This window comes from Hetaerina americana, unplaced genomic scaffold (assembly GCF_022747635.1).
Source record: "Hetaerina americana unplaced genomic scaffold, ioHetAmer1.1.p SCAF_4, whole genome shotgun sequence".
NCBI classification, from domain to species: Eukaryota; Metazoa; Arthropoda; class Insecta; order Odonata; family Calopterygidae; genus Hetaerina; species Hetaerina americana.
In genome coordinates this window covers 15,424,362-15,439,704 of record NW_027286985.1, presented here as the reverse complement: position 1 = coordinate 15,439,704, position 15,343 = coordinate 15,424,362, and the positions used below count along the sequence as shown (strand labels likewise).

The following is a 15,343-nucleotide window of genomic DNA, read 5'->3' as shown; positions in this document are numbered from 1 at the left end:
CGTCCATGTTTCGAATCAGTGGGTAAATCGTTAAGTGTTAAATGAAGACTCCAGTGAGTGAATCGCGTTGAATTTGAGGGAAAACCTCGCGCTTTTTAGACCACCGCAGCTTGCTACACTCGTTGAATTTTCTCACTGTAGCATATTTTCCCCGCAACTGTCTCCCGTAAACGTCCTTGACGTCCCCCCCCCACCTCCATCACCACCACCGAGGGGAAAACACTCCGTAGCAGCGCGTCCCACATGCAAGGCACTCGCCGGACGAAGCAATGGAGGTGGAAAATCGATACGGCCACGGTGAGTGGCGGGAGGCCCACGAATGATGCTCCGACCTTAATAAAAATAATAACATTTGAACAGCCAGAATTTAAAATTTTCCAATTTTCGAGGACTCTTAACAGCGTTGGCGATGTTGTTTCCGACTGTCGCGAAAAAATAGGTACTTGCGTTATCTACAGCACCCAAATATCGGACTCCTTTGGATTTAGAGAGCTTTCAAAATCGTTCATTAAAGGGAAAAATTTTAAACATAAATTATACTGCTTTTCTTTAAATTGGCTTTTTATAGGTTATACGGCATTCGTTTTGTGATAGTAGCAGATTATTCAAATCAAGTTCCAACTCTAAATGGAGGTTGTATATCACGGAAACTCTTTCCTTGAACATCTGAAATAAGGCTGATTTTACTTCATTTTCCACAAATTATTGTTGAACCCCTCTATGGTGCACAACCTAAAGAATCCTGTGAGGTATGTGATTGAATTTATTGGTTGCTATGATTCAACCTTCTTGAGAATATTGGATGCATCTCGCATTTGTAGGCTTGATAAAATTCCCCTACAATTCTTCGTTTCATTTATATAAGTCAGCTTCCGTGTGCTTCAGAGAGCGTAAATATCCCACTTACTCAGATCGGTTGCTATTGGCTGAAGCAAAACGTATATTTTAACGGCAGTGAAAGGAATACACTGGCAGCAGCAAGAATAGATCTTTCCAGCAAGGATATGAATTTCCTAAATAGAGGCCATCTTTAAACGCTGACATAAGGGAATTCCAAGTGCTGTCTTTTCTCTTTCCCTTAGTATCAGTTTTCGGGGAAAGCAATCGGAGCCGAATGAACATTGAGCAAAAAGTCGGTATTTATATTTGGGTTGCGAAAAATGGCGTTGTTCCAATCTCTTTCTTGGACAAAATCGAACAAATCTTCTTCTTTCCATCCCGCGAGAATTTGACATGATTCGAATATTTTAATCAATTATTTAAAAAGGATATATCACCTTTATTCAAATTGAATCTGTAAATTCTTTTCCTAAATGGAACCAAAGGCCTATATAAATGTAAAATGTGTCGTAATTAAAGCGTTCCAATTAAAAATGCTCACTCATTAAAATATTCTTCATGTGTGAAGGAAACAACTTTTTTTCACCGCAAACTGCGTATTTCTTAGATTTATTTCCATTTAAATGTGTTATTTATTTACATGTTTTGTAATTAATTTATTGAATTGAACTAAAATTGCATTATTTACCTACTACTTTGGCATCAAACATCTTCTTAATTGCTTAAAAATTTTATTTTTTTTGCATTGATCACATGGCAATTAAGTTATGTAATTTCTGTTATATTCTACTTAGTAATTTCTGTTATATTAGATAGTTCAGTGTTGTATCTATCTGCACGTTTCACTTCTGTATTTATCATTAATTGTTGTATTTATTAACCTTGAATGATTTGTAATCTAAATATCAAACTGTTATAATATTTCAGCGTTATTTAATCCATTTCTCATGTAGTAGTTTGAAAAAGTTGTAATTTTGGAAAAGATGGATTAAAGATTTTGTGCTCTGACTTGCAGAGAGACCAAATTTACAATTTAAAAGGTTCGCGCAGTTATTTCTACTGCTCCTCATTGGAGACTAGTGAATAATGCTCCTCTGATTCTTTCCTTGACAAATGGATACCCTAGAAATAACGTTGAGAATTACGCTTGTGTTTATTTTTTTGTTGTGTATTGTCGCCTTCGTCGTTATCCTTCCCCAATTATTTCCTCGCCAATTTTATTTTCCAACCCTTTTCTTTAATTTTTCCTTCCACTTGCACATTGCATGCATGTTCCCATCAAAGGGAAACACCTCTCACCGTGCGCCCTCCACATTGCATGCCGCCTTGTGTATTAAAAAAAATACATCGCCATGCATTCATTTTCCGACTTAAAAGGACCTTCCTTATTTATTTCTTTTACACGTCCTTGAGATTCCGCACCAGAAAATTTTCTTCTCGCTCTCCCATCCGCATGCTCTCTTATGCTTTCTCTCTCTTCTTTTTCTCAATTGGTTCACATGTTTCATCTCTCTGTGGTGACTGGCTAATGGGTTCTTTTCTCTCTCTCTCTTTTTCCCCCTCTCTCTCTCCACCCTTTCTCTTTCCTCCCCCGTCCCACTCATTTCTCCGCTCCGACCCATTCTCCGTTTCCCCTCCCAACACTCCCCGCTCCTCTTTCAACCGTACCGTCTTCCTCCGACGTCCTAATTTCCTTCTCGCTTTTTCGAACCTTCGTTTCGTCTACCCCGTTTCACTCCCCTTCCTCCCGACCCGCATCCCTCCCTCCCTCGCCATCTCCTTCCACTCCCATCTCCCAACTTCCTATGGTTTCGAATCGACATATTTGACCTGGCCGTCTTCTCCTTCACTCACCCCTCATTCCACCACGCTTCCCCCGGCTAATCTCTACCACTCCAAATTGTCTCATCACTTTTGATCGTAAATCCTTCCCCTTCTCACTTCACCGTTGTACGCCGTCATTCTTTAAAAATCTCCTCTGACTTTATCGCTCTGCTTTTATCCGCTCTCGCTTTTTCCATCAACTCCACTCCGTCCACTCCATTATCTACATTTATGCTCGACTATTTCTGTCAACATAACTTGTATTATTTATGCTCTCCCTCCTTTCTTGCGTCGTAACAACCTCTCCCCTCCATTTCCTTTGATCATCTTCTCCTCACTGAAACTATCCTTTCATCACGTCCTTCATTTTTTCCCTACCTTTCATTTTTCTTTTCTTCTGCATTCCTTTATTCGTGCCCTGAAATCCACCACTTTGGTTTTCATTATCCAAATTTTCCTTCACATGTACGCCCATCAACTCCTTCCCTGCTTCACTACTCCTGCTGTTCTCTCCATTGCATCCAATTGCCCCATTTTCTCCTTTTCTTTTCAATCCTCAATCCACTCGGCTCATCCCTTACCTTCATTCCACTTGCACGCTTCCAATTTGCACGCACCACGCCACTTACTCCGTGATTTCTTTTTATTTGAACGTGTCCACCGTCATCTCGACGGGTATTCTCCTTGAACACTCAACGCTTTTCTTTCCCTTTTCCCTTTCTTACTTTCTCTTATGTACCCTTGCCTCGTGCCCGGACATTACCCATTCGGTGTGCTTCACCTTGATTGCTCCGTACTCTCTCTCTCGCGGACCCTTCCCTCCCTTCGAATCGTCATCATCTACATCGTGACGATCGAACGGAAATCATTTACGCTTCCCGAATTTCCCTCGCACACCGCCCTCCATTGGTTCGCAATCTGATCCCCATCTGTAAACCGTCTCGGCTCTTATGCCCGCACACTCCTTGCCTTCGCAAAAAAAACATAACCCCTGCCCTCTCGCCTCACCACCCGCCAACCCTTAACCATCCCTCGACGCTTCGCCACGGGGTGACTCGCCTCGATCTCCCTTCGCACCGCCCCGCGCGGACCCTCCCCGCCCTGCATCCGCCTGCGTCTCCTTCAAAACTGCTTTTTCCTTCTCCCTTCGGGGGATCCCTGTTCCTGACGCTCCCGCCGCTCCCCCTAATAACCCGCATCGCGCAACCACTTCGTGCGCCACACCCTCTCTTCCTCCCGCTCCCCCTCTGGCCACCTTCGCCGCGTCCGACTCATTTCACTCGCATTACCCACACCCGCTCCTCACTCTCTCTCCTCCACGCCCCGCCTCCACTCTCGCTCATGTTCCACGCAACCCACCTCCCTCTAACCGACCCTCCCGAATCCGTATCTCTCTCGCTTTCCTCCGCATTCCCGCCATTCCTCCCCGTCGTTTCTTGCCAACTCCGCCGCACTCATATGCGCTTCAATTTTTTTTCTGTCCCTCCACGTCGTTCCACCCATCTTCCACTTCGTCCTCTTCGTCCCTCCCATTTGTATCCGCCTTCCCTCTCCCCTCTTACAATCCTTGCCTCTCCCTCTACCCCTTTATCACTTCACTTAACCTCTGCCCCCCCTATCTCTCTTTGCCCATTATCCCTTCTATTCCCCCCCCCCCCCCGCGTCTCCGACGCTGGTTTCTTCTGTCCAAAAAATGCCGTGTCCCTCTCTCAAATCCCTCCGGGACTTCTCGTCCTCTTTCTTCGACCTGTTTTCGTCCCCTTCTCCTCCGGCCTTCCTCCTGCATCCTCCTCCAATCCTCTTCTTTCCTCCGTAACCTTATCACTGCGTCTGCTTGTCCTTGCATCCTTGCTACCTTTTTTTATTCCTTACTTTCCCCAATTTCTTATCCCTTTCCACTATTATCTCCCCATCTTCCCCCTGACTGCCTTTATCTCCTATCCGTACTTCTCGTCTTTTCCTCCCACGCGACTCCTTCTCGAATGATCCCTCTCTGCTACTCTTTCCTTCTCTCTCTGTACCCACTTCCCCACGTCCTGGATTATCTTTCTTTTGACACGACCTCCCCTCATCCCTACCCTTCTCCATTCCGACGTTCTCGTGTACCTCAATCCCTTTCCCCTCTGTTCTTATCCTTCGTTCTCGACTACTTTCGTTTTTTACACTCAAACATAATCCTTTCCTTATCTTATCTGTGTCCCCATTATTTTCCTCAAATCATGCTCTTGTTACTCATTATTCGCTCCCCTTACTCTGAATTCCAAATGCTTCTCTCTCTCTTCTCCTCGTGTCATCCCTCCACCTTCCTCTCCTCCCTTTTCTCTCTCGACATTCCCTCTTTTCTCCCAAAACCACGTCTCCCACAAATTAAATCGCAACCCTCCCGATCTTTCTGCATCGCTTTCTGCGAACTCTCTCGATCTGACCTGAATCCCCATTGTGTCTCTATTCGCTGTCGCATTCCTTTCCCCTGTCTTCAATCCTCTCTCAATTCTCTCCTCGGCACACATTCGCCCTCTCATCTCTTTCCCTCTCTGTCTTATCCTTTTTCCTTCTCCCATCCCCTCTCTCTTTACCCTCGCTTTTCTGTCTTTCCCTTGACTGTCTCTTTACGCAACCGCCTTCTCTTTCCGCCCGACCCTCCCCTCGACTCCCGGTCAACCTCCTCCCGCGTCGTCCCTCTCTCCTTCTGCACCCAAAACCAACGACCGCGCGTCCCATTCTCCCTCTCTTGCTTTCCCGCCCTCACCAATCTAAGCTCTTTTGTCAGGTACCCTTCGCACTTACCAGCGCGCCGGCTGCGAAGGGGAACAAGTCATCCTCCGCTGCCCCCCTGGCACTTCCATCTCCGTCCAGTTAGCCCAGTACGGACGCCCCACGCCCTCGTCTTCGGTGCACCGATCCATTGTCTCCTCTTCGACGCTCTACAAGCCGCCGCCGCTCTGTTCAGGTGGCAGCTCCTCGCCCACCCACGGAGTCAACACCACCTGCCACTGGCCCAGCGCGCTACAGGTTAGTGGGCGGATGCGGCCACCCTCTTTTCCTCCCAGGAATAAATCCCCTCCATCCACCTAGCCTATATCACTCGCATCCACCGGACTCTCCCGCTCGTCCCCCGACAATAATCCCAGAAAGCAGGGTCCGCTCCCCACTGCCGGGGGTGTCCGTCGCGTCTCAACCGTCCGCAAAAAGATTGAAGAGGCCATGAGGACGAAAGGTGGGTGGTGGAACCCGACGAGGGAGTGTCCTTCCATCACTTCGGCCCCAACGTTCATTTTACCAATCGATTCATCAGTCAGACCGCCTCTTCCTTCCCCTCCCCTCCTCTCGTGAGAGGTACGGGTGGACCCAAGGGTAAAGGATGCGTAGTGCATTGGGCTTCTCTGAATTCCGTGGTAGATTTACCTTCTCGCTTCATCTTCCATCGGAGGGTATGACTTCCCTTCTTTCCTGTTAAAATTCTATAAACTCTTTTCACGGAGGGATTGGCTGACGGTGCCAACCTAATATTCTTATACCTTTACCAAAATTGACGTCGAGGTAATTACCGTAGATTCACAATATAGTGTATGGCTCACATCAAATGGAATATCCTAGGCAGTTTCTTCAAAAATAGTTCTAATGATCAAATGAAAGAGAGAATTGAATGTTATTCATTCAGCTTTTTTAAAGTTTAATTGGCAGCAATTGAGTCGAAGGAAATAATTACGGTTGTCTTAAAAAAAAACAAAGCACCCATATATTTCAACATTATTGCATGTTTTTGATGTAATCGACTGTACAACAAAAAAGCCTATCGGAGAAAAGATTTTAAAAACAATTTTTTTATGTCGATTAAAATCCTAAATTCCAAGAAGGTGGGTCTCATTTACGTGTTAAATGAGATATTGTTGCACTCTGAAAAATGAAAAACCACTTTAAAATTTATATGAAACTATATAATTTTCTCATGTATTCGAAATCTGGTCCGGAACAATATCAAAATTTAAAAAAATACTTTTTTAAAACCTCCTCATATATTTAGGTCTAACCGTTGTATTTGGGGGAGCGAACGGTCACATGCAATCCGTACAGAAAGATAGCAGTTTTCCTGAAAAACCAAGCATACTATATTTCTACTTAAAGAGAAATTTTGAGCTACAAAACGCATGGAAAAAATAAATAATTGAGAATATCAAAATATTTAGCTTTTTTACGTAAAATAAATAATTTTTCGTGATCACCAGATTAGATTAAGTTTTAGGTACGTATTTAGATCCAAAGCAATTTCAACCATTATTTTCGCCTTTTGGTGTTTGTTTTGACAAATACTCGTAGATTTGTTAACTGGTGTTTATTCCTTAAGTGCAATATTCTTTACAAATTTTAATGTTGAATGGACCAGGAGTTTAGTAAATACTGTGATGAATTATTAGGAATATATTGTTGTACATCCTTCCTTAATAACCTATGTCCTTTTGCAGAAAAGACTACTTTTTACCAATTGATTCTTATAAAAGCAGTATCAACTTTTTAATTGTTCTTTCTATTTATACGCATTATTCCATGATTCTGTTACACTTACAGTAAGTAAGTCTAGATCTAAATAATATTTATAAATGAATCAATATATATCCAATTTGATTCTACTAAAAATTGTTCGTCTTAATTGAGAGTTGTCTCTCAGTTGTATATCGCGCTAAAATTGCTATTACGTGTGACCAATGCAAGCTAATAGTCCATAATTATTCCTAATAACAACTTTACACCTATTAAACCAATTGTGTTGTGCTTACAAAAACTGAATTAACTGTGAAATAAAGATTTTTGGTAAATAAAGAAAGGAAAACATCTGTTTAGTTTGTTTTCCTATCTCTGCAAAGTTCCAATTTATCTACAAGTTGCTTCTGCAAGCTTACTAGTCATTACATACGGCTTTTGATGCGATATGTTGATCGAATTATGAGTCATTTTTGCACCTTAAGGATTCACCAAGTATTTGGTGCAGTACCTGGTATCAGATTTGGTGTGCTTTTGGATTCACATCCAAGATCGAAATATTATATTGAATGATGATGTAAAAAGGAAGAGAATTTTTGGGAGGAGTTTATTTTGGATTCACGCTATGAGACACCAAATATACGCATAATATATAATTTAAATGTTATTTTATGCAAATTTCATTGAATCATAAATTTGAAAACGTACGTCCGAGATGTCATATGAACTTGCGGGTCTCTAGTTAGCTAGTGATCTCACCGCCGACAGATCTCATCGGGTGAGCTCCTGAAATATTAGTGGTAAGCATTTAGTCACTTTTATCCCAAATATCCAGCATTTTCCCTCCCTCTCCATCAAATCTCGTGACGCTTTTGCCCCCGACTACTTCATAAAACAATAGTGCTGTCCACGTTTTTGCGCGCCGCGAAAATCCTATCAAACTTATTGGCCGTGTTAGTGGGAATGGAGTGTCAACGTCGTAACGTGCAAGAGCTGCGAACGTAAACTTATAGTTCGGGTTGATTTAAGTTTATTTTCCGGCAGTTCCTCTTAAGCCGCCCGACGAATACTTTCATTGTCATAGATTTTCTAGCCGAGAAGCTAAATTTGGAGCGAACGGGTGCATTCCCGAGTGTATTCTAATTCCACTTAGCTAGAATTTGTGGCGGGGTTGGCTGAAGTTTTGTGCTACTGTGCCGTGCGGCGAGAGATATGCAGTCGGCGTGAGGCATGTAGCGTAACACGCCAGACGAGCAAGTTATGGAGCATTAATTACGCGCCCTAAACTTCACATTATGGAACCGACCATTATGAGGTGAAACTAGGAGAGTCTTAGATTGATAGCCAGAGGACGGCATTTCAAAATCACATCGTCCCACGCATCGCTTCTCCTTAGAAAAAATATTTTAAAAATAATATTTTTCCATTACCTAATTTGATAAAACTTGGGAGAGAAATATAACGATACTGAGCCTTAGATTTTGATTTGAAAATAAATATCCAATTCTTCTGGGCAATAGAATTCTCTAAATCTTTTGTTTCCTGTGCCCCAATTAGTATCGTAGCCAGAACGAGGGCACCAGAGTGGTTTCTTTTCACTTTATTCAGAGGCTGGAACACCTAATTTTTTGGGACGCCAGCTAAAAATGCTGTTATAGGTTATCCTTCGGGTGCATTTTTTCGTCAACTTTAAATGGTCTTCCAGTTACCTAACGACAAATGCACAACTTTTTGTGCCGAACAAATATATGAAAACTAGATGTGGCTCACACAAATTGGAAGGATGCCGAAATGATTGACGAAGTTTACACAGTTGAGTGTAAGAAATCAGTTGAAGATGCAAGGAAGCATGAAGTATGGGGTGATAAAAGAGATCTATGGGACAAGTGGAAAGATGAATTGTTGCTAAGAAGTCATACATCAATGAGAAAATAACAGCTGTGGAATGAGGCAAAGGAGTAAAAAAATTGCATGCAAGAATAAAAAAATAACTCAAGAATGATTGTGCAGAGCGCTTTGATTGAATAAAGGTTGATGAGGGCTGTAGTGGAGAAAACAAATGTTAGGAAAGGGAGTAAGTAAGCATAAAGAATTGAATAGGGGTTTATTTTGCTGTCGGACGTCAGGTTTTGCAGTAAAAACGATTTATATTTCCATGTGAATGAGTATTTAATGGCTATATGGTGGGTTTTCGTATTTGAATGTGTGTACATATATATATATATATATATATATATATATATATATATATATATATATATATATATATATATATATATATATATATATATATATATATATATGTGTGTGTGTGTGTGTGTGTGTGTGTGTGTGTGTGTATGTATATATGTATATATATATACATATACATACTACCCTGCCCTATTATATATATATATATATATATATATATATATATATATATAATCGGGATTCAGCGGCCATTTTAGGGGTAAGAACACGCAAATCCGCATATATACTGGCTTTCGGATTTTTTAAAATTCTCACCCTTAGCCACCATTATTAATTCCCTTCCCAGCATGCCCTGTACCCTGCGCCTTACCCCCTAGACCCCATACTTCCCGACCGAGACCTTCCAGTCATACCTGAAGAAGACAGAGAAGCTCAAAACTTTCTAAAATGAGTGTCCTTTTACGTGTTATCTATTTTATTTTTGTGTTCTATGGTGCCGTTCAAATGTTGTATTGCTCTCGTGAGTGTTTCTTATATATATGTCGAAATTATTAAGAAATAACGTGTGCGGAGTGTGTAATATATATATATATATATATATATATATATATCTGAGGGCGCGGGTTCAAATCCCGGCGGTGTTGAATATTTTTCAGAGGTATCTCGATCCCTACTTGAGGTGCTTTGTGGAGGGCACTTTGAGTGAGTACGCCGTCCGTCGGATGGGACGTTAAACTGTGGACCCCTTGGCGCCTTTCGTAAAGAGTAGGCTAATGCCGACGCCGGGTTTCTCTCCACCCTTCATCCTTTCCTATCCATCCCCTATGGCGCAAATGACCTTAGCTGTCGGTCGCCTCCCCTCAAAACTACTACTACTATATATATATATATATATATATATATATATATATATATATATATATATATATATATATATATATATATATATATATATATATATATATTACACACTCCGTATACGTTATTTCTTAATAATTTCGACGGACTTTAGCTCCGTCTTCCTCGGAAGAAACAGTAGTACTAGGAAGATATATTCAACACTTCCGTGTTACTGCGACGAAATCTTCAATGCATGAATTATATTATTTATGCATATAGGATTTCGAAATATATTCTGAAAAGCAAATAAAAGCAAAAATATGACATCGCCGGATCCAATAACTGCCTCTAAGAAATTGGGAGGAAGAGTCGTATTGGGTATGAATTCATAAACGGAGAAATTGAGAGCGGAAATCAGTGCTAGTGAAGGATTATTTGGGTTAAAAGGCCGTATGACTTAACGAAATTTTATCAGAAGTAATTCAGGGCGCTGAAAATATGTCCATGAACTTCACTTTATAAATGATTGTGTGAAATTATGCCGTTAGATGAATATTAGAAAAAAATTATAGCCTTGTAAATAATGAGGAAGGCAGCAGACAAGGTATAAAAGAAGAATAATTTCTTTTCCGCGAACCTTGGCGTAATTGACAAAAAATTATCTACAGAAGGTGAAATGCAGGAGAATTTCTAAAAAAACCTTTTTCTCTAGAGAACGGAATAACCTTCACTACAACTATTTAAAATCTCCTTCTTCGAGAGAATATCAAAATGCTAGTTGAATTCAAAAGCTTAATTCGGAGAAATAATTAGTCCAACAAAATTAGTGAATATAAAGAGGAGAAAAAGGGTTTTACCCCTGACATTAAGTATTTACAATGAAAGCTCAATTAGTGACCAGAATGAAAAATGAAATGCAGGGCCCCCGGTACTTAGAAGAAGCAGTCGTCATTCCGCACTCCCCAGTTAAATGGGAATATTAGAGGAGGGAAAAGATTTGACTAGAAATATCACGAAAAAAGTGAGGAACAAAAAAAGGCAACAGATAAACGCAACTTAGTTAAAAATAATGGTTCAGTGCAGGTGACAGAAAGATAATGAAATGGGTATGAATTCACATGGGAAGAAAAAACATAAATCAGTGTAATGGGTTTACTGCCCATGAAGTAAGGTCACTAGTAAAATAAACCTTTTGGGTAATCTGAGTATATATCCCGGAAAATAGTCATTTTTACTGGAGAGAAAGGCCGACATCAACATAATTCTGGTCTTGAAGGCATATTAAAAATATACTTGGAGTACGTATTTTTCTGCGAGTGAAGCTTGTTTAACATTGAAAATTTAGTAATAATAAAAATGATAATAATTAAATGAACTGAGGAACTTTCAGACTACACATATTATGAAAAGGTTCCGTAAAGGGAGAGGAAAACTAATTTAGTCCACCCTATTGCAAAATAGCGAATCTAAAGAACAGAGTGGGAAGATAATAAAAAAATGCGAAAAAATAATCTTCTTGTGAGAACAGCTAAAATGAATATAAAATCTCATTTTACGGACCAGAAGGAAATGAGGATGAGATGGAATGAGCATCCAACAGAATGAGACCAATAATATAGTGATTGATGAAGATATGAAGAGATATGAGCGTAGACACTTGGAAAAAAGGAAGTGATCAGCTGCAAAGATAACCAATGGTAGAGCTGCAGCAATCCAATCTTCGGATTACTATCTCACGACGATGAAATTGCTGAACTGTGCCATCCTCCGTCCGCTTGGTGCGGCGTCAAGTGCCCTAAATATAGATCTAATACTGATGATTCAGATTATTTTCATGCCGAAACATCCATTTCATGATATTACTCGTAAAATACTTCTGGGTAGCATATTTTCTTTATTCGTCCATTTCATTTCAGTTACAATAACCCTTTCAATACTTGTCAGGTGATAATTAACATCGTTCCACAAGAACAATGAAATTGTACGTAGGAATCGACCAGCGACATATTTCTGCTTTTTACTTGATTTATCTATTCCTTAAGTTATAATAATGGAATACGGAGGCTCATTGCTTACTATCATCTGGTCATATGAAAGAACAAATAAACTTCGATTATTTTCCAGCGTAGTGTGACATTTCCCTGTTTTTTTGGGTATATTGGCTAATACAACCTTTATACGTGTAAACGTTTGCCATCTGATTTTCCTTCTACTTGAGTACCTTCAGGCGTGATGTGGTGGAAGTCAAACATAATGAATAACTGATAATTGTTTTTTATTTTACGACCGGGTTTCGATGTATTTCATCATCATCTGGTCGGACCTGATGATGATGTAATATATCGAAACCCGGTCGTAAAATTAAAATAAATTATCAAATGGAAAAGTGCTACGATCACTTATTCATTACTGCTTCTCCTTTTTTTCATCAAGCAAAACCATCTAGGAAGTGAAGAGAACATAGTGATATACCGCACTGTTTAATAAATAACCTTAGGTTGCTATATCGTTGTATTATCTCGATGATAATGTTTTATAACTAAAACCTGTCAGGTTATTTCGATTAAATAGTTGGAAATATTTCAATAATTTTAAATTTTAATACGAAAGCAAATTTCCCAAAGATAGCACACCTATCATAACTTTTATTCACGGTGGTGTAAAGCTTTGATTAATAAGAAGATAGCGCATACTTTGTCAAACAAAATTGTGAATACCCATACAAGTATCGGAGCATTATATTATGGTTGATCAACATACTTATTTAAAAATTTGTAATACAAGGGCTTATTGATAACTATAACTTCGAATTTCATCGGTTGTTGACAGTTTTTGAAGACTCTTATTAGCCACAATTTAAGTTCTTGTCTTCCATCATGGAGGATAATCCTATTACGAATTAAATTAATTTCCTTGACAATGCAATTAATACAATATTTCTCCATCTATTTATTCGTATACTTTTTATACAAAGTCATACGGTTGATATTTTACAGAATTTAAACATACGATAGGTTTAACAAGAGTCAACTCCATTTAAAGCCCTCGTATTGGTTTCTACCCTTACTTTTAATTTATAGAAAATCTGCTGCCTTAATTTAATTACTGAAAGACCGCTCTCTCCGTTACAGTATAGTTTCAATGAAATATGAGGAAGTAATAAATATAATCAGGATTACCATTGCTATATTTTCATAAATACAAGTATGTATAGTGAGATTGTTGGTGAATGTCGCTTTTCTTTTACTGCATCTTTCCCATTTCTTCTATTGAAATATTAAAATACATCAATCTGGGAAATATTAGGTACCAACCAGCTCCTTCAGAAATGGTGTGACGACTAAGTGATTGAGCGGAGGTGCGATATAACATTCTCTCAGTACCCTCAAGTGCACTGCCAGTCCTCCCTCTCCTTACCGTCTCATCCCTATGCGGCTGAGCTGGGGTCGAGAGAGAGAGAACATAATGAGAATAGATCATTTCTAAGTGCCTTCCCTCAAACTGCTCAATAATTGGAAAATTGTCTTTCGTTTTGGTGCCGTATCATCTTATAGCTCGTGGCTTGTTTATCATTACTGTTGCATCACTCACATGTGCGACTCTGATTGCCGCCAATTCATTATTCCTTGTGAATCTCTCAGAGTGAGATGCCGTTTTCGCTATGGTGCAATGCTCGGATCGACTCAGCATTAGCACCAGTCGCCTCGCCCTGGTTGTTTGCACGTTCATCTAATAGTCACCGAGGCTCTGCCACCGCATGTGACCTAAGAGGCAGGAAATAATTACGCCCACATCTTTCACGTCGGACCCGCTGCGGCGGCGGCGGGCCCGACGACTATTTCATCGCGAAACTAAACCGCCATGCCCCACTAACGACACCCTGCGGAAGCCGATTACGACCGAAGCACGACTATTCATCAATTCATTCTCACCTCGAGGACGGGAAGGGGAGGATGGAGGAGAGGGAGCGCGGATCGGCGAGCGCCATTCGCAAACTCGCGCGGAAAACGTTAGGGCGCGGGGGATTACTTCCTGCCGGCGAAAATAGAGTGCGAAGCGGGGGAGCACCACTCTGACGGGTGCGTGCAGATAGACGGGCAGGATGTCCGCGATGCCCTTTTATCCCCACACGTCCTCGTGGCCGCCCCTCCCCCTTTCACTCTTTCTCCCTTCCCACCTCTCAGGGTTACTCCACAAAGCTCACCCTCCGCTCGTTCTGCACGCGTGTCTACTCGTCCGCCGCGTAGCATCTCCTCTTTCCCATCGTCATCGTCGGCCTCCGTCTCCACCTCCTCTCCCCAGGTGTGGACACGCCCCCTTCCGATCCTCCCCCTTCTCCATCCCGCGGAGATCAATCATTCCTTTGACTCTCATGCCGACTCCACCCCATCGCTCCTTCCTCCTCCCTCTCCTCTGCCCGGCCACCACACTCCGGCCGTCCGTCGTCGCCTTGCTCCGAATCCGCTCAATCGCTGGGAAAATCACGCGAGGGGGGGGGGGGGCGGCAGTCGGAATCGCGCAAACGGGGTGGGGGAGTTGGTGGGGGAAATGTCGTGGGTGAGGACGGGGTGTTGCAGCCGTCGTGGAGGAGCACCATTTGTGATCCCGACCATGATACTTTCGAGCCTCATACTCCCCTTCCTGCCTCGCGTGGGCGGACAGATCAACCCCTTCGTCACGTCATGAACCTGCTCTCAGCGTCAAGAAATATAGTATGTATCTGAGGGATTTGCTTTGCCTGGGGTGTGGACGTTTCGATGCGGATTGCAGGCGTAATCCTCTTGTGCCTCCATTCGCGTAGCCAGAAATGCGGCGAGGTCCTCGAATCGCAATTTCCTGCGCGATGCCTCAAGGCAATGCTATATTAAACACCCTCAAGGCGGTCATTAAAATGTGTAACTTTCTGTGCATGTTTCTGCGCCTTATCCGGAACCTGCGAAGTGTAACTATTTCTAAATAATTTGTGTATTTGAGATTGGAATAGGCAGAAGATAATAGTTTTGGTGGAATAAATTTTCGGGAAATGTTTTTCTGAATTCCGTTTTCAGGTGTGGGTAATGAATCACAGAAATTAAACATTCAAGGAATGTAACATAAGCTGCCATCCTAAAATGTTTTTTCTAATTTTTGTTCAATTTTTTTAGACTGAATTATTCGTTTTTTAGAT

General features: G+C 41.3%; 1 protein-coding gene across 1 annotated transcript in view; it reads left to right on the top strand.

Moving 5' to 3' along the window:
• Positions 1 to 269: 269 nt before the first annotated feature.
• The window catches only part of LOC139692080 (protein eva-1-like), a 192,004-nt gene continuing 176,930 nt past the window's right edge, over positions 270 to 15,343 (top strand). The window contains exons 1-2 of the mRNA XM_071590112.1: positions 270 to 297; positions 5,423 to 5,676. Coding sequence (XP_071446213.1) covers positions 270 to 297; positions 5,423 to 5,676 — 282 coding nt within the window. The remainder of the gene's footprint in view (positions 298 to 5,422; positions 5,677 to 15,343) is intronic.